General features: G+C 41.3%; 1 protein-coding gene across 1 annotated transcript in view; it reads left to right on the top strand.

The window, feature by feature from the left end:
- Positions 1–24,816, top strand: part of dop1a (DOP1 leucine zipper like protein A) — a 46,629-nt gene that overhangs the window by 9,530 nt on the left and 12,283 nt on the right. The window contains exons 10-26 of the mRNA XM_037676444.1: positions 350–469; positions 663–774; positions 2,330–2,359; positions 3,064–3,327; positions 13,302–13,821; positions 13,956–14,236; positions 14,309–14,461; positions 15,952–16,052; positions 16,134–16,399; positions 16,480–18,589; positions 18,757–18,868; positions 19,046–19,228; positions 21,271–21,396; positions 22,661–22,795; positions 23,305–23,360; positions 23,466–23,570; positions 24,021–24,087. Of these exons, the coding sequence (XP_037532372.1) occupies positions 350–469; positions 663–774; positions 2,330–2,359; positions 3,064–3,327; positions 13,302–13,821; positions 13,956–14,236; positions 14,309–14,461; positions 15,952–16,052; positions 16,134–16,399; positions 16,480–18,589; positions 18,757–18,868; positions 19,046–19,228; positions 21,271–21,396; positions 22,661–22,795; positions 23,305–23,360; positions 23,466–23,570; positions 24,021–24,087 (4,741 nt within the window). The remainder of the gene's footprint in view (positions 1–349; positions 470–662; positions 775–2,329; positions 2,360–3,063; positions 3,328–13,301; positions 13,822–13,955; positions 14,237–14,308; positions 14,462–15,951; positions 16,053–16,133; positions 16,400–16,479; positions 18,590–18,756; positions 18,869–19,045; positions 19,229–21,270; positions 21,397–22,660; positions 22,796–23,304; positions 23,361–23,465; positions 23,571–24,020; positions 24,088–24,816) is intronic.

The following is a 24,816-nucleotide window of genomic DNA, read 5'->3' as shown; positions in this document are numbered from 1 at the left end:
ATTTATTGCAATAATTTCTGAGACAATCGCCCAGCAAAATTTGTTTTTGTGACAGGCCTAAGCAGGGCACCCCCCCTTGAACAATGCAACACTGCAGAGCCATATAGTGTAAGAAACAGGACAGACTGTTGTACTAGGTTTACCTAATTACCTTTACTGCTGATGGAAACATGGAATATATAAAAGTATTTTTTGAAGTAAGAAGTAAATTATTGGTCAAATATAAAATGATGTATTTCTCATCTCCTTTCCTCTTGCTGATGTTTCTTCAGTCAGCTTGTGTTCTTCATACAGGCTTTATCGATCAGTTGTGCAGAGGAACAACAAAACTTTTTTTGTTCTTTTCTAGTAAACTTCGTGAAAACAAGAAGACGGCAGAACTGATAAAAACAGCCAACCTTCTGTTCAACTCCTTTGAACCATACTACATGTGGGACTACATTGCTCGCTGGTTTGAGGAGTGCTGCAGGTCTGTACTCTATAAATTCATCCATTCGGTACGCTGGGCTGACATTTGGAGATTATTTTAGAATTGTTATAAAATCCTGCTTGAGGTTTGAGTCAAATGGATTCTGCTCTTGTTGTAAACGCTGCTCAACTGCTATGCTTCTTATACTTCAGTCAATAAATGTAAACTCATAATTGATTGTTTTTTGTTTCAGGAGGAGGGTGAACTGCAGCACATTTTCAGCTCTCAGGATTTTAGAGTCCCCTGAGCTCTCTTTGGTGGAGTTTTGTGGATTAGTTGATTTTCTTCTGGACATTGTTTCCCTGGTGAGGCTTTCTGTCTTACTCTATCTTTACTTTGTTCCCCTTTCCATCTTCCCTTTGATATATGTATTTCTTTTAATTAAATTATGCCAAAAGTTAAGTAATAAGCTAGTTAACTCTCATGAGCTGAGCTGTAAAGCTGTCGAGCTCAACAGCAGAGATAATGGCCAAAACATGAGAGATTCAACCAAGCAGCAGTCAGGTTGGACCTTCATTATTCCTCACAGGAAATGTGATTTGCAGTAATTATTTAACTGTGCACAAGAACATGAGACATAAGGACACAAGACACGACACAGCTCCAAAGGAAAACTACTTTAAATATGAGTGCAGAATATTTCAAAAACACTTGAAACCAAAGTGGACTTTGCTACCCCCCTCCGTTCAAAAACTGCTGCAACCAACTTAGTGCCACACTTCTCTCACCCAACCCCATTATACCCCAATATTGTTTTAATATTGCTTAAAAGTATAGTTTCCTCAAACGAGTGGGGTGGCCAAAGATTAATCTGTGATCAAGGCCACCATGTGCCTCCCCCTGGCTCCGCCAGTGCACCTGGAGGATAAAATTGCTCCCTCCACTCACCAGGATCCTTCACTCTGTGCTGTTTCGGACCAAACAAACGATTTATATTCAGATCTACGACCACTCACTACTCAAACCCCTCAGCGATGAGGGAAACCGGCACACCGCTTGTTTAATTTGTCATAATGAGGTGATATTAAACATGAAGTTTGATAACTACTGCCTTAAGTTTAGTTTCCTTCCTCCCATCCAAAGTTCATTTAGTCTGTCTTCCTCCTTCAGTTCATCGCCTCCTCCTCTACAAATGTGTTTTTGTGACAATTCTCATATGCACTTTTTCCTTTCTTCATAAATCTTTATGGTTTTCCCCTCTTTGACATATTTTTGCACTCTTCCCGTGTACAGTTTTTTTATTTTAATGCAGACTTTTGTTTGGGCTTTGAGTTTTGTTAGGCTCAAACCTCTCCTGGGTATCCAGGATGTTCACTGTTACTGCCTCTCCCACAAACATTTACAATGTGGCATCTGTGATGTCAGATGTGTGGTTCAAGTCAATTTCTGGGTCCGGTCTGAGGATGTTCCAGCTGCCTGTGTGTCGGGTGTAATCTTTATTTAGTGTTTTACATGTTACAATTCTGCAATCCTCACACAGACTAACAGCCTGTGTGGGGATTGAATCTCCCTGCAAATAATATAGTTTGCATCTTAGAGCTGCACAATATTAACAAGACGTGCAGCTGAAAGGTTATTGTTGAGATAAACCCTTCTGCTCTGTCTGTTGGGTTTTGGACCAACAGTTTGTGTTTGCAGTTTTAACTGGAGACTTTTCATTTTTGTATTATTGAGGCAGTTTTGATATATTGTGCAGCCCTGGTGCATCTTATTAGAAATATGCTTGTCTGTAGTTCTTTCCAATCTAAATAGTTTGGAAATGTTGCACCCTGTCCAGATGCTCTGTGTGTGTGAGTGTGTGTGCACAGAGTGCTCTGCTCGCTCCTGTCTGTTCAAACTCTCTGCTCTTTCTCCTTGAAGCCTACTAGAAGCATGAGGGTAATCTGCCAGGTAAAGTACTGCTCTTTCCTGCTTTTTCACCTCACCCTGCTTCACTCGGGCTACGATAACATTTCTGCAACATCCTGCCAACACCCTTCAGGCCGCCATTGTTTATCGCCTGCTTTGTGTTCACATCACAACGCCTGATTGTTTCCATATTTCAATCCAAAAGAACACGATGCTCATCTTTTTAAAACTTGCCCTGGCTCTTTGGTGTGGATCTTGTGAAAATGAGATCTGTGCTCAGTGAACATGCTTTTTCTTCAGCATGCATGCAGTTTAATTCTACTTGTATATAAAAAAAAATACATTTTTATTTCATCCGTTTAACACCTTTTTTTTTTAAATTAAAATTATGTTTTTACTTTTTCTTTGTTTTGCTTGTTGAAAATAAAATCACTTTATAATCTGAATGGGTCCAGATAAAAGGGTAGGTGTGTCCAAACTGTAACCTGTGGCTGCTGATCTGTACATTTTAAAAATAATAATAATCAAAAGAACTATTAAGTCTTTTTTTAAGTAAAAGCAGCCAATATTATATTTAAACATTAACTTAATTTGGCTATTTTAAGAAAACAAAGTCTAGCATAATTCCCAGTTAACAGACTTAACAAATAATAATAATAATAATAATATTGGTCAATTTCTAAATATAGTTGGTGGATACACTTAAAATTTCTCACTGGTTTCTCATAATTTGTGAACATTTTTAGGAGACGTACATAGAAATCCAGACGGAGCACCTCCCTCAGCTGCTGCTGCGGATGGTTGCAGCTCTGACGGCCCACCTGCAGGCTCTGGGCCTGGGGGAGCTCACCCAGTGTCTCCGGCTCTGTTCCAAGATCCTCAGCAAGGTGCAGCCGCCTCTCGTGTCCCCTCTGGTCCTGCCCACAAGTCCACAAGCTCAGGGTCTCTCCAACGCCAGCAGCTCTTCAAACTCAGCATGGGACAGGAGCAGAGACGGGGAGGACAGACGGGTGAGGAACGAAGCTTTACATTTATGAGCCACAAGCCGTTGTGTCGGGTAGTAAAGAGATTTATTGGCAGTTTATTAAATGATGAAATCAGAATGTCTGCTCTGTTGGGATGGCAACTGGAAATGAGCATGAAAAGTTCATGCTGTTCCATATTTGGCATAAAAATATCTAAGCTAATGAAGCACTTTGATAACAGGTTCTGTTTTAAATGTGCTCTATAAATAAAGTTGACTTGACTCTTAGTCCAGTTATCTTTTAAAAGCTTTAAGCTTAGTGGGGTACTGCTAAACTCCTGGTTTTCTCTCCTTCACCCACCCTCAACAAGTCCTGGTTCAAACCCTTTTTAGTTTAGGCCCTGGTGGTGTGCCCTGGTCCCTGAACAGGGTCTCCTGCCTCCTCCTGCCAGCCCCCCTGACCTGCAGCACAGTTGGCTGGGTGGCCACTCAAAGCCCCGCTGACACAAAGCATTTGAAGACTTGTTCAGAACAAATGTGCAGTTTCATTAGTTGTGAACCTTCTGGTCCCTGTATAACAACCTGGTTGTTAAAGTGTTTTCAGCTTCATCAAGCCCCGAGTGGAAGTTCAGAGTTCTCCTCCCAGAGATAGACGGGGCAGGATGGGTTGAGGTACACCCCTGAGGACGTGGAGTAAAGGACGAGTAGAAAGGTAGAAGATGGATACCCAACAGCTGAGCCATTCTTTTTTTCTCTGAGGAAGTAGATGAATAAACGAGCTTGAGGTGTCTCCAGGGTGTGCTGTGTCCATCAGAGTGGAAATGATCCAGGATATGTCCACTGTCCCCGCCCCCGCCCTGCTGGGCATACTGAAAATGTTCAAACTGCCATCTGAGTCCAGGCTGCAGAATGTGCACTGTACCTCGATCAAAACGTTTTCCAGGAAGCCCTCGGGCCCTTGGAGTATGATCGGGACAAAGAAATGCACGAACTTGAATCTGTCAGTTTGCAGCTGGATGCTGCTCTGGTGTCAAGTTCAGTCTGTAGAAGTCACACAAGTCAGAGCCAGCAGCAGCTGGGCCCACAACTTTTCACAGAAAACTGGTTTACAGAACACATGGAGCTCTAATGTTTATTCATGTTTGAAATATGAACATAAAATATTCACACACATTATACATTTATTAGTCAAAGCTATCTTATCTAAGGAAGCAAATGGATTGCGTCAAATCAGCCCTTTTGTCGCAGTCCCCCACCCTGAGCAGCACAATGGTGACAGTGGAAAGGAAAAACGCCCTGTTAACAGGAGGTAACCTCCAGCAGAACCAAAATCTGGACCAGGCTCAGGATGGGCAGTCATCTGCCTCAACTGGCTGAGGCTAGTGAGGACAGGAAGGAAACAGACAACCACAAAATGTCTGGTCGAGGTTGAGTTTCTATGGTCCAGGTCTCTTTGAGAAGAAAAACACGTTGATGGAAATGATTACACATAAAAACGTGGAGAGTGAAGGGAGTAAAGACAGCAGCAGAGTGAGGAGATGTGCTCAATTTGTGCTCCAGTAGTCTAAGCCTTTAGCTGCATAACTAAGGGATAGCTCAGGAAACCCAAGCCAGCCCTAACTATAGGGTTGGCTTGGGTTGTATTTAGCATTGTCTCTGAATGACCATTCAGTAGAATTATGTCATTGTTCAATACAAATAAATAACTGGATGAATCAAAGCTTCTTCCAACTGAATCATGACAAAACGGAGATAATTGACTTTAAAAACCAAAGATCAAGTTTAAAACCTTTGTGAGCTGCTAGATTATGATCTGACTTTCAGTAGTCCTATCAAGTAGAGCCCGACCCATGTGGAAATTTTGGCGATCGTCGATACCGATATTTGGAGGGGACGGCTATAACCAATATAATGGCAGAAAATTTCTGAACAGTATCCACCCCCAAGAATCTAAGTAAGCACTGCAGCTACTTTTAAACCTGTTTTAACACTTGAAGTCTTGAAAGTCTTCCTAATGAGCATTTTCTATCCTCCTCTATTCACCATAAAGTTATTAAGTATGTTATAAAAATATAAATTAAACTAAGAAACACCCTACCTGTTCATTGTTTAAACAGTCATGTATGATGAAGGTCTAATTAGTATTGACTGCAGCAATTTTTCTTTTTCTTTGCAAAGATGTAAAGATTTCACACAAACAATGCATTTTATTGAGGACAACAAAGATAAAGTTACTAACACTGATACATATTTACTGCTACGTTAGATTTATTATTCTGGATAAAGTTTTACAAGGCAATAGATTAACTAAAGGTTAGCTTGCTAACTTAAGAGGCACGTACAGTAGCTAATGACAAGGGGTTGGAGGATTGAAGAGAAATTTATTTTTAATTTTAGTTTACAGATCAGTTACAATAAACTTACCATGCTCTGTTCAGCAAAATACATTACACAGTATTGCTCCCTGCTTTAGCTGTGCTGAAAGTGAAAGTCAAAGGCCATGACTTGAAAGTAGTCTTCATGCGCCCTCTGCTGGATACATTGTACCATTACGGCTGGTTCACAGTGTTTTAGGAGTGAATTTTAGAAGTGTTTATACTGGCGCATAATGGGACAGTTTTCACAGATACGATATGCCCCCAAATTCCTATATCTGCCTAAAATACCGGCCCTACTGATGTATCAGTTGGGCTCTGCTATGAAGTCAATCTCCAACAAACAAGTCTTTTTTTCAACTTAAGAACATATTCGAACTAAAAAGTTTTTTTATTCCAAACATACCAGGAGAAGCTCATTCATGCTTTTATATCCAGTAGACTGAATTATTGTAAGGGTCTTCTAACTGGATCCCAAAAAAACATTAAACAGTTACATCTCTTTCAAAATGCTGCAGCTCGGGTTTTGCCGAAGCAATTGATCTGAGCGTATTACCCCTGATTTAAAGTCTTTGAACTGGCTCACAGTCAGTCATGTAATACATTTTAGGTGCACCTCAGACTTACAATGTGGAGTTTATTCATGTTCTCTGGTTGTACATGGGGGGCTTTCTCCAGGTATTCTGGTTTTCTCCCAAAGACCAAATGCATGCCTGTTAGATTAATTGGTAATGGTTTGATCCCCAGTCATTGTTCATCTTATGTTGTCTCTGAGCAGGACACCTAATCACTTCACCACTTGCTCTTGCCGAGGTCAGACGCTTTTTCCCCTCTCTCTCCGCTTTGCTGCTCTGTCTGTCAGCCTGTCTGTGAAACTGCTTCTGAGCCTCTCTTGCATATCTTCCGAACCATAATTATGAACTTGATTTGATCAGTTGGTCCCTCAACACAATTGATAATATTTCTTCGAAGAGAAGACAGGCTTTAGGTGAACCGATTTGCCCTGTTGGCATGCACGCAGCGGGATATCTCATCGACTTGGAAGACTTGATGATGTGTCTATCTCTGCTGCCATTTGTGGATTTTAAGTACGCTTTTATAATTGGATTTACGATAACTGGTTCCTGCTTTTTGGATTCGGCTGGTCGCTGGTTTATCTACAAACAAGGAAGTCTAAGTCTTGAGTCTGTCTAAGCAGATCTCACTTGTAAATGAGTATTTGAGGCTCAATGTGGTTTATCTGTCTAAATAAAGGTTGAATGAATGAATGAATCCCGAATTGCTCCCCGGGCGCTTAGGTGCGATGGGTTAAAGTAACTCAAAATTTTCCCCATGTTTAAGTGGGAGTGTGAATGGTTTGTCTCTATGCGTCTCTGTGATGGACTGGAGACCGATCCAAGTGTCCCCCACCTCCTTACACAGTGACTGCTGGAGATAAACACCAGCCTCCCTCTGTGACGTGGAAAAGAGCAGGTAAAAGAATATGTATGGATAGATGGATATTAAACTGAGGCTTATTTAATTTAAAATCTAATTATATCTATCTGTCTGTCTGTCTGTCTGTCTGTGTGTATGTGTGTATATATATATATATATATATATATATATATATATATATATATCTTTCTTCTTCTTGTTTTGGCTGCTCCCTGCATTAGGGGTCACAACAGCAAACTAAGTCGCATGAAGACTTGGCAGTTATTTTTACGCCGGATGTCCTTCCTGACGCAACCACCGAGCTACCACAGCCCTCTGTGTGGAGCAGAGAGCTGCTATCTAGGACAGATGGTGGGGTTAAGGGCCTTGCTCAAGGGCCCAGGGTGGGACAAATGAGGGTGGGGGCAGGTGTGGGTCCCTACCCCACTCACATTTTTTTTTTATGTTGTCGGTACTACCGAGTACAGCATAGGTTTAAAAAAAAATTGCCACTGTTGGTGACAACTAAGTTTATTTGCTGCAGGAACCACCTTGAATGGAATTACTAGGGGTGCACCGATAAATCGGCCGGCCGATCGATCGGCCCCGATTTCCTTAATTTGGGGAGATCGGCGATCGGCCGATCTTTAAATGAGAAGCCGATTTTATCCACCGATCGTAGCTGCCTCCGGAAAGTTCTGAAAATCAGCTGCTGTCCCCTTTTGCTCCACTGTGAGAGCTCACACACAGGTCACTCGGAGCAGCCATGTCGTCGGTTTGGAAGTTCTACGCTGTAAAAGAAAATGAGCCAAAGATCGCAATTTGCAATTCGTGTAAAGCCGAAGTAAGTCGTGGTGGAGCCACCACCAAAACCTTTAATACAACAAACCTCGTTCGCCATTTAAAAAATCACCACGCCGCCAAGTATGCAATGTTTGAAGAGAGCAACCAAGCTAAGGCTAATGCTAAAGCTAGCGCTAACAAAGAGGCAGTCGGTGGGTCGCTGTTAGCTTTTATGAGCAACGAAAAGAGCAAAGCTACCACGAGGAAAGTGATGGAGTTCATGGCATTAGACAACCAGCCATTTTCAGCCGTTGAGGACAAAGGTTTTAGAAGCTTGATGCAGCACGTGTGCCCACGATATAATATGCCGAGTCGGAAATATTTTTCTGATGTTGCATTACCGGAGTTGTTCAGCCAAGTTTCGAGAGACACCCGCAGCCTGCTAAAAGCTAATACAAATACACTCAGCTTTACAACAGACATCTGGACTTCTGATGTAAGTTTAATGTCCATGTTAAGTTTTACTGCACAGTGGATTGACGAACAGTTCGAACGTCATCAAGTACTCTTAAACTGTAAAGAAGAGAGAGGAGAGGCAAGCGAGCACAGACCGTGGCGTGGGTACAGCCAAAGCTACATTGCTGGAGGCTGTTGTGAGAAGATTCAGCAACGTTGAGCATGAGCCCCTGTACAGCTTGGCCACTTTTCTGGATCCAAGGCAAGTAACTATTAACATTCTATTTTAGCCATAATTACTTTTAGCCTACTACTATATTTCAACAAACATTTAAATTAAATTAAAAATAAAAATTTCTTGATTGAAATGCATTTCTTTATTTACATGCAAGTCATAAAAACTGTTAATGTATACAAAACACAATGATTAACCCCTCTTTCTTTGTTTATGCAAAACAAGGTACAAGAATCGCTACTTCTCAGCAGAGGTGAAAGATGACGTGAAACTGCTCCTTTTGACCAAACTTGCAGAGGGGGAGACCAGATGCACACCTGCTGCAGGAACATCCTCTGAAGTGGGACCTCCTGATATAGATGAACCTGCAGCCAAAAGGCGTAGTCTACTGTTTGCAGCTCACGACGAAATCTTGAAGGAGAACATTGAACAGGAGCAACAGCTGGCCAGCCCTTCAGCTATGCAGGTACAGAACTACCTATCTGAGGTTCCAGTCAAAAGGAGCCAGGACCCATTGGTCTACTGGAAGATCAATGAAAATCGTTTCCCTCATCTTGCTCTACTTGCCCGAACCTATCTCTCTGCCCCATGCACAAGCATTGAAAGCGAGCGCCTGTTTAGCTTGGCTGGACATGTAGTAGATGAGAAAAGAAGTCGCCTGTCTGGTGACAAAGCAGAAATGCTTTTGTTCATCAAGAAAAACCTGCCACTAATGAAAGTGACTGGAATAAGTCTGTGAGAACAAACTTACCTGTGCCAGTGTTATTTCTTATTACCCACTGACTTGAAAATGTTACACTTGTTGCATTATCTTTTTAAGTTTTTTTTAAAAAATGTAACAAGTGAAAGAGTTGAAGGAACTGAACATTTTTTTTTTTGGTTAATTTTATAGTTTTAACAAAAATTGTGTAAACTCCATTTATATTTCAGAATACTACCTCATGACAAATTAAAACAACAAGTTTGTATTGTTTCTAGGGTATTTTTCAAGGGTATGTTTTACAATAAAATAAGATTGGTAATTTGAAGGTGCATTGTGATCTTGTAACACCTGACACTGTTGCTTATAAAAATAAAAAAAAATCGGAATCGGCAGTTCAGACTTTCAAAAAATCGGTGATCGGTGATCGGCCTGAAAATTGAAATCGGTGCACCCCTAGGAATTACTGGTAGCTAGAAAAGTTAATCAGTTGTAGAAACACATTCAGTTGTTCCTTTCTGAGTGTTTCATTTAAATCAGTCAACAGGTTAATTGGATACTTTGCTGACAACAAACAAAAAGACACACAAAACAATGGCAATTAAAAGTGTTATTGTGTCGCCTTTGCCAGCAGGCAATATAAACTTTTATTTCACAAAGATCAGCAAAGTAAGCACTACGGAATTGTCCCATTTACCATCACAGAGCAAAGAGGTGAAATTGGATATACCCTCCATCCCTCTGTCCATGTTTATTGTGATCATTAAATCTTAAAAATGTAAAGTGCATTCACACAAACACATACAGTAAATGAGTTGGATATTTAGTCAAATAAGCAATGTACTGACTTCCATTTTATTGTGTGGCTACATGTAGGCATAAGAAAGGTTCCTATCTAAACTGGGTTGCCACATCAAAATGCAGTCCAGAAAAACACTCGTCTCAAAAACTATAAACATTCACTATTCAAATCTCTCAGTGACAGGGAACATCAATGAACCACTTGTTGCCGTTTGTGGAGGGTGAGATTTAAAACTTGTGAACACATTTAAAATGTCAGTGTTTATTTTGAAAGCATTGCCCAGTCTGAGCACTACGACAAATCTTTATGGCCATGCTAAAAAAAATTACATGCCACGCAAAAAAAAAAAATAAAAGCCATAAAATTTCAAGAATGAAGTTGTAGAATTAGGAGAATAAAGTTGTACGAGACTTTTTTTTACAGCTCTCGTTTATTTTTATTTTTTTCCATGAGTTGGATCCATGACGCGACCGGTCAATCAATCCAGTAGGCGTGTCAGCAAATGACCAATCCGAGTGATTTGCTGGGTCTCTTCAGCCTCTGTCTGTCATTTTTATTGAAGACGTCTAACAACGCTGCACGCACACAGTTTCGCTCACTGAGAGCCGTTTTCAAACGGAAACAAAAACAAAAGTCGTGACACAATGATGTCACGTATATGAATCCCAGAAGCAGCATACAAAAACACAACAATAGGTGGCAGTATTGGTACACGTTTTGAGTAAGAGTGCCAATAACAAAAAAAGTTTAACAAACATTCTTCATTTTACCACAGTTAAAATGCGGTAACTCTGCTTCATCGTGTTGAAATTCAGATAATATTACGACTCATTTAGCTTCGGATTGGCCATTTGCTGACACACCAACTGGATTGATTGACCGGTTGCGTTGTGGATCCGACTTGAGAAAAAAAAATTTTTAACAGCTTTAAAAAATAAAAAGAAGTCTACAACTTTATTCTCATAATATTAAGACTTTATTCGACTTTATTCTCGTAATTTTATGGCTTTAAAAAATTTTTTTCTTAGCGTGGCAATGTAATTAAAAAAAATTGGTGTGGCCCTAAAGCTCTGTTGTAGAGCACAGATGTTCCTGGAAACTATTCCAGTTGCTTGGTTAGGCTAGCAACATCTGTGCTTATTATGGACTGGAGGTTTCCCATTTAAACAGGGAGACTCCACCAGTGGTCATAGAGAATTGTAGATCTAAATGATAGATTGAATATATTGGCAGAAACATGCAAAATTAAACACGTTAAGAAAATAATGACATTGGGCTTTTATAAAATTGTTGTTAATTTCTGCTGTACCATAGCCCTAAAATAATTGTTTAATGTAGAATTAAAAAAAAAAATACCTTAACAGTATGTAGTGCATAAAAAAGTGAGAAATGCCCATTATATAACACGTTTTGAATTTCTTTGTATGTGTGAAGTGCATTAGTGAATGTTTTCAGCAGTGTTCACTTGTACTGGTTCTGTAGTCCCATGCTTTCTTGACTAGCTGAGCAGCAGGGTGGAGGTCAACACAGAAGTTGCTCATAAGAAGGACAAAGACTGGGGGGAGAGCAGAGAGGATGGAGAAGGGGCTGTATTCTCTGACCGCAGAGCATAATGTCTTATCTTGTCTCTTGTCCTCCCAGTCCTTATCTGCTGCAAGTGGTTGTGAAGATCACTCAAAGCAGAAATAGTGTTACACCATATTGTACTTAAAAAGTTATATAACGTTTGTTCAATCAAATTAAAAAAAGAAACTCATCAAAACGTTAAATAGTTTCTCATAAAGAACAAAGACATGTCCACAACACCTCCTGTACCAAAGTTGCAAAATCTTATTGGATGTGGGTTGTTTTAAAGAGAAATATTTTTATTTAACAAAATACTAGCTGTTCTGGTCAAACAGAAATTACTTTAATAAACATGCATTTCTTGAAGCATGATGTCGACCAACTTGCAATGTTTTAAACATAAACTCATTGTATCTATTAGTGCATAGATTAGGAGACGGGGATAACTCTGCTGCTACCACACAATCGTCTTGCTCAGTATCGAATTAACTAACAAAGTAACAAGTATTTTGACTTCAAATGTTAATCATTTATTGATCACATTCTGAAAATGTATTTGAAATCTGTCCAGTAGTCAGATCAGGTTACAACAATTTATGCCAATATTTGAAAGTTTTTATTGTGGTGTTAGCACTTCGAATGTGTATTTGAGCTACTCCGCCCATAATCGACCTATAATCGGACTTCAATTTCTTTAGCTTATCTCGGCACTGCTTATAAGTCCAGGTGTAGCCATTCTGCTCCATCATCTCCAATATCTCTCTGTAAATGTGCTCATTTCCTGTGGCGTTGTCCGTCAACACAATCAATGAGGAAGTGGCAGTTCAGAAATAGTTTGCAGTTTTGCTGGGCAGCTCATCTATTTACATACAGTAGCTCTGTTGGTCAATCAACAGCTGCGCATGGACTTTTTTGGCATTTGATATTGGGATTTCCACTTGTACTCCTCAAGTAAAATGAAATTAATTTATTATTTAGCTCTTTGAACAGAACCTATGAGAATCGTGTTGTTGTTGTCCAGTGTATTGTTTTGCACTATTAGTGACTAGCGTATATCTTGGATCTTTTAGCATACCGTTGGGCATTTGTTTAGTGTATTTCTTAGTTTATATCTTAGATACGTATTTACTGTTTCTTTTACAATTTATATTTTTGCTATTGTTGGATGTAACTGGGACCCTATGTACACAGTTTCATTCTATCTCATGTACCACATATGATGTGAATGAAAATGAAGATCCTTGAACCCTTGAATAAGTGCATTTGTCAGATTAAAAATGTACAGGTTAGAAGCTTGTTTTTAGATCTGCCATCTTTTGGTCTTACAGATAAAGAAGTTGATTTATAATGTGGCAACTTACTGGTACCAGTTATTATTTTAACCCATCACTGTAGAGCTGCAGCACATTTTTGATCACAAACTTTTATGAGTTTCATTTAATTAAATCTTCATTCAGACATTTATGTTTTTATGATAATATGTTAACACATTGTACATCTTGTTTGTTGTTTAAGCCAATATAAAAAAACAACATACATTTTTATTGTGAAACATTGAGATGCAATGAGTCAGCCATGGTAACAAAGACCAAAGAATCCTGCCTAAAAGTTTTTATTTTATGACTGAAAATAAAACGGTCCCATCCTTTGCTGAGCTACATCACTCTTCTTTGCTTTTCCATGACAGCCTTTCACCACTACTCTGGAGGTACCTGGCAGTGGGGACGTGTTTGATGATGGGGAAAACCTTCCCATCAGTCGCTCTCCTGAAAGTGGCTTCTCGGACTTTGTTCAGTACCAGGAAGGTGGCTCTGAGGAAATGGAGCGAGCCCCTCATCCCGCACTCAAACCCGGCGTTCGTCTCACAGGCCCCTGTCAGACGAAGACTCTGGATAAACCAGTAATGCAGAGCTGTCTGGAGCACTTCCAGCTGTTTCTGACCCGACACATCACCTTGTATATTGTGCCTGGGCACGTAGACAAAGCTGAGGGTCAGAGAGGCGAGGCGATGCCTTCTGGGCCCTCAGTTTCAGGTAACTCCCAGCTCAGTGATCCTCTGGAGTCATGCTCAGAGTCTTGGCCGGTCCAGAGAGAATGTGTTGCTGCCTTCACTGCTGCCTGTCAGCTCTTCTTAGAATGCTCCAGTTTCCCAGTCTACATTGCAGAGGGCAATCTCAAGTCCTCACCCACACAGGAAGAACCATTCAGTAAGTCTCAGAACATTCATACAAAAAGAACTAGGAGCTATCCTGTTACTTTAAGTACTATTAATTGCGGTTTACAGCATTTTACTATCCTCAGCAGTATTTGACTGTTTAGACGTAACCATTCATCCTTACAGATGATGAAGTTCGGCTGCCAGTGTGGCTGCAAACACTGATGGACGCCTGTTGCCTAGCCACTGACTTCAGCCTCCAGGGCATCGCCATCTCCCTTCTGATGGACCTCGTGGGACTCACTCAGTCCATTGCCATGGTGACCGCTGAGAGCGTGGCGTTTGGTGGCGGTGCAGAGTCCGCCCAAACAATGAGTCCCAGCCAAGGGCGAGTGGCCGTCGTCATCAGGCCTCCCCTCACCCAGGGAATCCTAAAGTTCATCGCAGATAAAACAGACTTCTTCAAGGTAGAGATTCTGGGGATTTTAGTGGAACTTCTGTTGGTTTTTAATGTTTGAATATTCATTCTTTCTGTTCAGAGTGTTGCTCTGATCTTGTGGGACCAGCTGAGTGAAGGGACACCGCAGCATCATCAGCGCAGCGTGGAGCTCTTCTACCAGCTCCACAACCTGGTGCCTTCATCCAGTATCTGTGAGGACGTCATCAGCCAACACCTAATGCACAGAGACAAGGTCAGCTCAGTGAACACACCTCCGCTTAGAACTAAATTAAACAGCAGTATGCCTATGTCCCCCCGTCAGTGAAGGGTTAGAATAATGAATGTTTGTTCGAGTGTTTTTCTGGATTAAAATTGAACAGATAATGCAAGTAAGCCTTAAATGTTTTTGATGCAAGATATTCAAGTGGGTAGGAGTTACACTGCATAAAAAGAGAGGTAGTTTTATCTACAGTAGTCCCTCGCTACTTTGCGGTTCGTTTATCGCAGACTCACGCTATCGCGGTTTTTCAAAATAAGATGGACATGACACACAATTGGCTGATAGATGGATGAGCCACACTATCGGCATGAAATTTTTATTTCAAATAAATTATTTTAAAGTATTTAGCATCTCCTGCACCTTTGTGCAACTCTTACTGCAGGATACACTTCCTGCTGCAGCTGATCAGCTGTTCTCCATGCAGAGCAGAGAAGTGGGCGTGGCCAAGAGCGCTTGCAGATGGCAAAAGTGCAGAGGAGGCAGGGAGCTGAAATCATGACATTCTGTGCTCTTTGAGCGTTTAGAGTTCAGAAACATTGTTTAAAATACTGCAAGAGTGTGAGAAGTGTTTAAAACACCATACATATATAAATATATATAAAATAAACTACTACTTACTAAACTACTACTTGTACTACTATTCCTACTTTACAGTTTTTCACTTATTGCGGGTTTTCAGGGTACGGATCCCTCGCGATAATCGAGGGACTACTGTATTTAATTAAATTTTTATTTTGCTTTTCTGAGGCAGCACAGAGGCTGGATCCTGATGGGTGAAGGGAGCAATTTTATCTATGACCAGGTTCAAAGGTGGAGCCAGGGGATGGTCAATGGTGGTCTTGACTACCATAGATTAATCTTTGACCACCCCCTGGCCCCTCCAGTCATTTAAGGAAACTATTTTTTAGACAATATAAAAAACAGAAAGCATAAATTCTTTAAATGATAGGAGCGCCCGACTTACATTTCTATATATGGTGGTGGCCATCTTGGATTTTGACATGACAACCTAATTTTCAATAGAGACCTTTCTTACACCTAAATGTACCACACACTAAAACGAAAGTTGGCACATTGTTTATTTTTGACCCAATCATTTGAGGAAACCGTAATTTTAAGAAATATAAAAATCTAATTAATTTGATATTTTGAAATTGCATTATAAGATGAAAACCTGGAATTCAGAAAAATAGAAATGGATATTGGGAGAATTTTTAACTGATTTCATTAGAACCCCAAATAATATTTTCAGGTTGTTTCACTAATAGAGAAAGATGTAAGTTAGTGGATAAACACAGGCTAATATTATGAATTCACTGAATTTGTGTACAAACAACAGCAGAGTGCATTTACTGTTTTAATACTGTAGTCATATGTGAGTGTTTTAGCTAAAGGTGAAGTTGAGAGTAAAAAAACAGAGTACCATTTTCATAAACGATGATAATTTGTTTTTAAATGTTTAGAGAGTCCGTTTGGAAGCCCATGTGAAGTTCTCTGTTCTGTGGCATCTGACTCGAGATTTGAACATCACCAAGTCGTCTCCTTTTAGCCGCACGTTCGACAGGTTAGTTTGCCTTTTCCGTTGATTTGCTCCATCTTTATCAACACTTTTCTGTATAATTACATTTTTTACTTCTCGCTGCAGGTCTCTTTTCATCATGTTGGACAGCCTGAGTTATTGGGATCCGTGTACCAGCGCTGTTGGTCGGGCTTGGCTAAATCAGGTTCTTCAGAGGCACGACATCGCCCGGGTCCTTGAGCCCCTTCTTTTACTTTTGCTCCACCCCAAAACTCACAGAGTCTCTATTCAGAGGGTACAAGCACAGCGCCACTGGGCTCAGGTGTTTCCTGACCCCCTTGAGCAGGAGCCATCAGAACCTGCCTACATCGGAGACTCGTGCTTGTCAGACAGTAAGCCGTACAGGAAGATTTCTTTTTTAGATTCATTAATATCCAATATTACTTCATAACGTGAATGTTTCTTTTATCAGATTTGTGTCAGATCCAAAGAGAGCAAATTGGACAAGATGATTTCCGTGGATTGACAGTTGGAGACATGGAGCCCTTCTGCTTGACGGTCAACCCACTGAGTGACAGCTTGTCTATCCTCAGTCTGAGCAGCGAGAATTTACAACTAGCTGGTGAATATCGGTCTTCTGACCAACAGGGGGAGCCACAGAGCTCAGAATCCACTGGTTCACAGTCGTCTACGTTGGAAAATGGGAGCTTTGAAGAGCCAGAGGGAGTCTGTTGCACAGTAAATGGCTCAGACCGACTTCCTGGTTCCTCTGATGACATATCTGATGACTCTGTAGAAGAAGCTGTGCACTGTGTTGTAAAAAACATCATAGACAGGGTCATAAGCTTAATAGATGAGGAATCTCGTGAAGAGTCCTCTCCACCTGAAAATTGGCCCCAAACGGATACTGAAAGCACTTCCTCAGACACGTCCACCGGTCCCCGTCTGGAATCCTGCCTTTCTCACATCTCCAACAACCAGAATATACCAGAGATGCTGGCTGGAGGCACACTGGAGCTTCTCTCCATCACGCCATCTGATATCTTGGCAGAGGAGCAGCACAGAGAGGGCATTGCTCGCCACAGTTCCTCACCCTCCATCGTCACGTTGCCAGACAGTTCTGATCCGGCCACCCGGGACAACAGCCTGCAGGTGGACGACCCTCAAGCCCGTAAGCGCAGCCATAGCAGCACTCAGCTGAGCCTCAAGGGGAAGATTATGGAGAAGCTGGCAGACAAATCTCCCGGGGCAAAACCAAAGATCAAGAAGTCGAAGAGGAAAGAGGAGGAAAGGCAGAGAAAAGCAATGCATCAATCTGAGAAACCTCACCCACCCAGCATTTTCTTTGGGGACAGTTTAGATCTGGAGAACTGGTACAGCTGTGGTGAAGGCGACGTATCGGAGATCGAGAGTGACATTGGCTCCCCAACGGGGGGCTCTGCAGGGGTCGCAGGGCGCAGGCCGTCCTCAGCTCCTCCTCGTTTTAACATCCATCCTCTCTACCAGCATGTCTTGCTCTACCTCCAGCTGTACGACTCCTCCAGGGCTCTCCACGCTCTGTCAGCCATCGCAGCCATGCTAAGAGCAGCTCCCTCTGGCTTTGTGAGCGCCATCTCTACCACCAGCATCAACAACACCTACACTCCGCAGCTCTCTCTGCTCCAGAACTTGTTAGCCCGCCACAGGGTTTCTGTCATGGGCAAAGACTTTTACTGCCCCATTCCCCAGGACTCTCACTCCCATTCATTCCGCAGCGCCATGTACCTGGAGATCATCATCTCACTCTGCCTCTACTTCCTGAGGAGCTATTACTCCACTCATGTGACTGTAGGTCCTCAGGACTTGGCAGGAAACCGGGCCATGCAGCTGACCAGTGTGGAGGTCTTGGCTCTCCTTTTCAGCGAGCTGGCTAAAGTCACAGCTGGTTCAGCTAAGGGCTTCGCCAGTTTCATCAGTGACGTCCTCTCAAAGTGCAAAGTTCAAAAGGTTGTGCTTCATTGCCTGCTTTCATCCATATTCAGCGCTCAGAAGTGGCACGAGCAGCGGACGGCGGGGGTTAACATGTCCACAGTGGAGGAAGGTCTTTCAGAGGACAGCATCATCAACCTGTCGGAGGACCAGATAGACAGCTGCAGCACCGTCCAGTCCCAGTTACTCCGACTGCTGCAGAGCTTGGTTGTTCTGGAGCACAGGGTCCTGATGCCAGCTGATGAAGGTGGCGACAGTGGGCCTGCAGGAGGAGGAGTGAGCGGAGGGTCAGGAGGCAGTGCTGGGGTTGGGTTTGAGATCCTGGGTGGGGAAGTAGAGCATGTCAACCCTCAGCAGCCAATGACCTCACTGCAGTACCTCCACGGACAGCCCGTCACAGCGCAGGGCATGTTCCTATGTGCAGTAATCAGGGCGCTGCACCAGCAGTACACTTGTAAGATGCACCCCCAGTGGATCGGACTCATCACGGCCACCCTGCCTTACATGGGGAGGGTGCTGAGGAGGGTGGTGGCCTCAGTGACTCTGCAGCTGTGCAGAAACCTGGATAATCTCCTTCAGCAGTACCGATATGAGACTGGGATAACAGACACCAGGTACTGTTCCTGTAAATATAAGAACCATTACATGGTAGTGGGGGGTGGTCACTAGATGGTGCTGCTTTGATTTGATGTTAATTTGTAAATTGTTCCGTCTTCTGTTACACATACTGTACATTTAAATATATACTGTTCAAGCTTTATATTCTTTGACTTTTTTCTAGACCCCATTGGATGGCTCTCTGTATCCCCCCAGATCTGATTCTAACTGTGCTGGAGGGAGTCACATCCATCATCCATTACTGTCTGCTGGACTCCACTTCCCAGTACCACCAGGTGAGGGCATCATGTGCTTCAAGATAGAAGCTGACTCCTCGTTTTTTCCAGTCTTGTTCTAAATTGTCTTTTTTTAGACACGTAATCTGATAGCAGTAATGCTGTTGGGAGATTTAGGATTGTTTAAAAATTATACTTGGCTCTACAGTGTGTCTTATTGTCTGTGTTGCTGCTCAGTTACAAGTGAGTGTGGACCAGAAGCACCTGGCCGAGGCCCGTTCAGGCATCCTGTCCATCCTCCACACCATTATGTCTTCTGTCACTCTGCTGTGGAGCGTCCTTCATCAAGCCGACAACTCCGACAAACCAGCTGCTGCCTCAGCCACCTCCACCTCCAACATTAACCTGGGCTCCACTAAGGTATGGCAGCATGTGTGTGCATACCTTTTCAATGGAGGACTTTTCTTCTTCTAACACAGATCTGTCAAGGGATAATATGTTTTATTATGAGTAGCATTTGACCCAACCAAGCTAAGTATTTACCTACAGTATTTAGAATTTTTACAGAGCCTGTTTAACATTGTTTCAAAATAAGTTTAATTTGTTTTATGTAATAAAGAAAGGCAAGTTATTTAAAATAAATACATATATATATATATATATATATATATATATAAAATTCCAGTTTTTTACGGATAAGGGCATATTTAAAATGATCTGGTCTTTTTTTTTTTTTTTTCCTCCCTTGTCCTGTCTGGCATTGTGACACTTAGAATTATTGTCTGAGTGTCAAAGTGATGCCCAACAGATTTACTTTTTTTTCCTTTTCAAAATGATCTGGTCTTTACCAAGTTCTATTTTTTCAGATTTGACCCCCGGCGTACAAAAACACAAGACACAGAAACACAACACAATTTATTAACCTCAAAGGAAACCAAAACGTAAAATCTTTGTGTTACAGACCACATGTGATTTAAGACCTACACGTTCAGTTAGGAGCTACTAATTAACTGAACATCATCAGTAGGACCACCTCTGTATGCTGCTCTGGAGCATACAGCTGTTTATTAACACGTCATGGTGGAACGGCATTAGCAATGACCTTCAAAAAAGCAACGGTTGCTGCCTCAATCTAGGAAGGGTCAAAGGTCCTCCATCCATCAATTATCTTCCGCTTATTCCGAAGTCGGGTCGCGAGGGCAGCAGCTTGAGCAGGGAGGCCCAGACATCTCTTTCCACAGCCACCTCTCCCAGCTCTTCTGGGAGGATTCCATAGCGTTCCCAGGCCAACCAAGAGACAGTCTCTCCAGCGTGTCCTGGGTCTTCCCCGGGGTCTCCTCCCTGTTGGACATGCCCGTAGCACCTCTCTAGGGAGGCGTCCAGGGGGCATCCTTACCAGATGCCCAAACCACCTCAACTGGCTCCTCTTGACGTAGAGGAGTAGTGGTTTTACTCCGAGTCTCTCCCAGATAATTGAACTCCTCACCCTATCTCTAAGGGAGAGTCCAGCTACCCTGTGGAGAAAACTCATTTCAACCTCCTGTATCTACAATCTCATTCTTTTGGTCACTACCCAGAGCTCATGACCATAGGTGAGGGTAGGAACGTAGACTGTCCGGTAAACAGAGAGCTTTGCCTTACAGCTCATCTCTCTCTTCACCACAACGGACCGGTACAGAGTCCGCAATACTGAAGATGCTGCACCAATCCGTCTGTCAATCTCATGCTCCATTCTTCCCTCACTCGTGAACAAAACCCCGATACTTGAACTCCTCCACTTGAGGCAGAACCTCACCCTCGAACTGAAGAGAGCAATCCATTCTTTTCCAGTTGAGGACCATGGCCTCAGATTTGGAGGTGCTGATTCTCATCCCAGCCACTTCACACTCAGCTGCGAACCACTCCAGTGAGAGCTGAAGATCACGGCACAATGACGCCAACAGGACCACATCATCTGCAAAGAGCAGCGATGGAATCCTGAGGCCACCGAACCGGAAACTCTTTCATCTGAATGAACCACCAAACATTAAGACTACGTTTTGGACAAATGAGACCAAAAGAGAGTTATTTACCCATAATGCACAGCACAATATTGGGAGAAAATCAAACTCCGCACAAACACTTCAGACCAAGTGTCAAACTGGTGTTGGAGGGTTGATGGTTTGGGGCAGTCATTGGGTCAACCATGAACTCCTCTGTAGAGTAAAGGATTTGCCCAGCAGCTAAAACTGGACCAAACTGAACAATAATCCTAAACATAGCAGCTAATCTACAGCAGAATGGCCCAAAAAGAAGAATCATGGTTTTAGAAATTTTAACTTTTGGTGGGTGTACTTCCTACATGTAGGTGTGTTTCTCCTAAAACAACACACTACAAGATGCACAGCAGAGATTATTAAAATAATGATTTATTAGATTGAATTGTTGATTTGTCATTTTATTTCCTTAAATCTCTTTGACAGAATCTCCGTCAGCAGATCCTTGAGCTGCTCGGCCCAATCTCCATGAACCATGGTGCTCATTTCATGGCAGCAATCGCTTATGTTTGGAATGAGAGAAAACAGGTCAAGACCCCAGTAAGAAATAAGGTAAACAAGTTAAAATAGAGTCCGGCATTCCTTTAGGATCTCTTCTATTGTTTTTGTCTGAGTTTCAAGTTCAAGTTTCTTTATTGTCATTCGTATCACATGTGATACATGAGGTGGATCAAAATTGTGTACTCAAAGTCCCAGTTACACCAAACAATAGCAAAAATATAAAGTATAAAAAGAAACATTATATAAGGATCTAAAATATACACTGACAAACGTTAAACAATACGCTAAAAGAGCTAAGATATATGCTAAACTCTAATGATGTAAATAATACGGTATATTAAACAGTAGCCCGAACATGAGTCTGTAGTGCATAGATGGGTGTGAATGAATACAACAACATGAGATAATCAGCAGCATGAGATCAGTAGCATGGAAAATAAGCTGCACAGATAAGCCACATATCATCAATTAAAGTGGCCAGTAGTTTGAAGTACAGCAGTTTGAAGACATTCAGTAATATATTGTTTTTTTTGTTTTTTTTTTTTTATTTCTGTTCATCATAGTAAGCAGATGTTTAGTATCATTCCTAAAATGTCAAATTTATTAGAAGTGAAACAAAAAAGTGTATACGGCTGTTTTTGATGCTGTGGACCAATGACTTTCTGCATTCTCATTTGGAGCAGGGTGTGGGAATTAGGGGCATTGCTCTGGATTGCTTAGGTCATATTTGACTAAACAAACATTCTGTGTCAGCCTTGGTGGTTTAAAATTCACCTCAGCTCCTTTTTTTCTTTGGTGTCCCACAAGGCTCAGTTTTAGGCCCTATCCTCTTTTCACTTCACATATGGTTCCATACTAAAATAAAACCATGGTGATTAATTTTAATGTTATGCTGATGACAGTCAGATTTATGTGTCTCTTAAATAGACACATTTTTTATCAGTCCGTTATTTTGTTATCTTGAGAACATCAAGGCCTGGATGGCACTTAACATTCTAAATTTAAATACTAAACAAAAACTATGGTTGTTGGAGCACAAACTGGGCCCTCTTGTCTGGATTTAGGTTCCTTGGCCCAGTACAGCAATCAGACTGTGAGAAATTTTGGGGTCAAACTGCATCCTGAGCTCAAATGTAGTTTACTTAAGAGGAGCTTTAAATTGAGGCAGGTGGCCATTTTGGTTCTCTGTGTTTGTTTAAAGTGCTTTACAAACAAAGTTGGATTGAAAAAGCAGCTCAGCTGCAATTATGCTTTCAACAAAGTCCCCATTTTAACTAATCTTTTTCATGCAGTATTTATGATGGTTACTTTGTAGGTGATTCCTGTAGCGAGTGAGGAGCAGCTGCTGCTGGTTGAGCTCGTTCGCTCAGTGAGCGCCATGCGCACGGAAACCGTTATCCAGATGGTCAAAGAGGTACTGAAGCAGCCGCCTGCCATAGCAAAGGACAAGGTGAGTTTTTACTGCTTTGCTGAAAATTCTTGCCTTTAGTGGTTTTATGTTCCTCTTTTATCATCTCCAAAGCTGAAGCGTTAACATTCAAATTAAAAACCTGACAAATGTAAGTGTTCATGTATAACTCTTTACTGAGACTTAAAAAGTTAAATCTGGTCCTCTGGACATTCAAAAAAACAAAACAAAGCAAAACAACAAAAAAATGTAGAAACGTTTCGTCTTCCATCCGAAAGACGTCCTCAGTCTGAGGTGCTGTATTCAGCTCAGTCTCTTAAATAGCACCGTCTCAGAGTGGATCAACCAGTTTTGCTGCTGACAACCAAAACCAGCTGATCACATGCTCAAGAAGGACCATCAGCCTAACAATGGATCATTAGCACACTGATGGCTGTTTGACTGTCCAAAGGACCAGATTTAACTTTTTTTAGATTTTTATACCTGGATTATTGAACATGCATCAGGATATATTTACTGAGACGTTAAGCTGAAGCCATTCTGATCTGCAGAAGCACATCTCTTTGGAGGTCTGCATGTTGCAGTTCTTCTACGCCTACGTACAGAGGTGAGCACAGTCCTACACGGCTGTTGTTTTAAGTTACAGCTTTTGCTTTATTTTGAACCTTTTAACCTTTTTGGCCAGTTTATAATTTGTCCGTCATGTTTTTAGGATTCCTGTTTCCAGTTTGGTTGACAGTTGGCCATCTCTGCTCGCGCTGCTGAAGGACTCCGTCCAGCTGGGCCTGCCTGCTCCCGGACAGTTTCTCATCCTGGGGTCAGTCTCTCCTTGATTTCCTCTCTTTGGAAGATTTTAGTGCTGTTTTTAACAAATGCAAGTTTAAAACAGGTCGGCTAAGACACACAATACATTTGTGACAAATAAACATTTGCGAATAAAAGAAAATATTATTGATGCCAAATAAAAAAAGGAATTTTAGATTTTTTTTCCATCTAAGTTTTATTTTCTGACAGAGCCTCTACATTTTTTCTTCAGACCAACAACCAATTTTTAACACTTCACATTTTTTTATTCAACACGGCAATTAAAAACATGCCTAAATTAAATATTTCCTGTTTTTATATGCACATTCTTTGGACTCACAAGCAACAACTTCTACTTCACTCCGTGAGCTTGTCTGTAACCACGTTGAACTCTGTGTCTGTGTGGATCACGTCTTTAGCTCATGTTTATCTAACACAACTCTTTGTGTTTTTCTGTGTTAAGAGTTTTAAATGAGTTCATTCTGAAGAATCCCAATCTGGAAAGTAAGAAGGACCAGCGAGAACTGCAGGTAGTTTGAGTTCAGTTACTATTGTTATTTTTCTTATTTAATACAGGGTTCCCACAGTGACTCTGGAAATTAGGGAAAACCTGGAAAATAACTTTCACATTTTCCAGACAGGGAAAACTCAGGGAATTTGAGAAAAAAAATCAAAAATTGGGGAAAACTTTGGAAATTAAAAAAATAATAATAGTAATCAGGGACAACTCAGGGAATTTGAAAAAAAAAGAAAACTTTTAAAATCAAGTAAAACTCAGGGAATAAAAAATAAACCCACATAAAACTCAGGGAATTTGGAAAAAAATATCAGGGAAAACTCAGATAATTTGAAGGAAAAAACAAAAATCAGGGAAATCTCAGGGAATTTGAACACTGATCTGCAGATAAAAAGTTGAACATGTCAAAATCTCAGAAAGATCATGTATTAATGCTAGCATTCTTGTATCATGAAGTCCCTTTTTTGCTTGGTTACTCTGTACATATTACATTTGTTTTTACTGATTGGCTATAGTGGCTTTTTAGTATCTGATGTTGTACAATATAATTAATAAAGTGAGGCCATCAGTTATAAAAAAATGACATCAGTTTGTAACCCCTTTCATAACTCGTAAGCATTAAATCACTCACTGCTACAGTAAATCTTGCGTTCACCACCTAAGATACAATGTTCCGAGCGTTCTGTGTGACTGAAATATCTCCGGACATTTCAGGATTTACTCGGGAATAATAAACTCAGGG

The sequence above is a fragment of the Nematolebias whitei genome, chromosome 5 (assembly GCF_014905685.2).
Source record: "Nematolebias whitei isolate Nwh7 chromosome 5, NemWhi1, whole genome shotgun sequence".
NCBI classification, from domain to species: Eukaryota; Metazoa; Chordata; class Actinopteri; order Cyprinodontiformes; family Rivulidae; genus Nematolebias; species Nematolebias whitei.
Note: the sequence above shows the minus strand (reverse complement) of the source record. Positions and strands in the feature narration are given on the sequence as shown.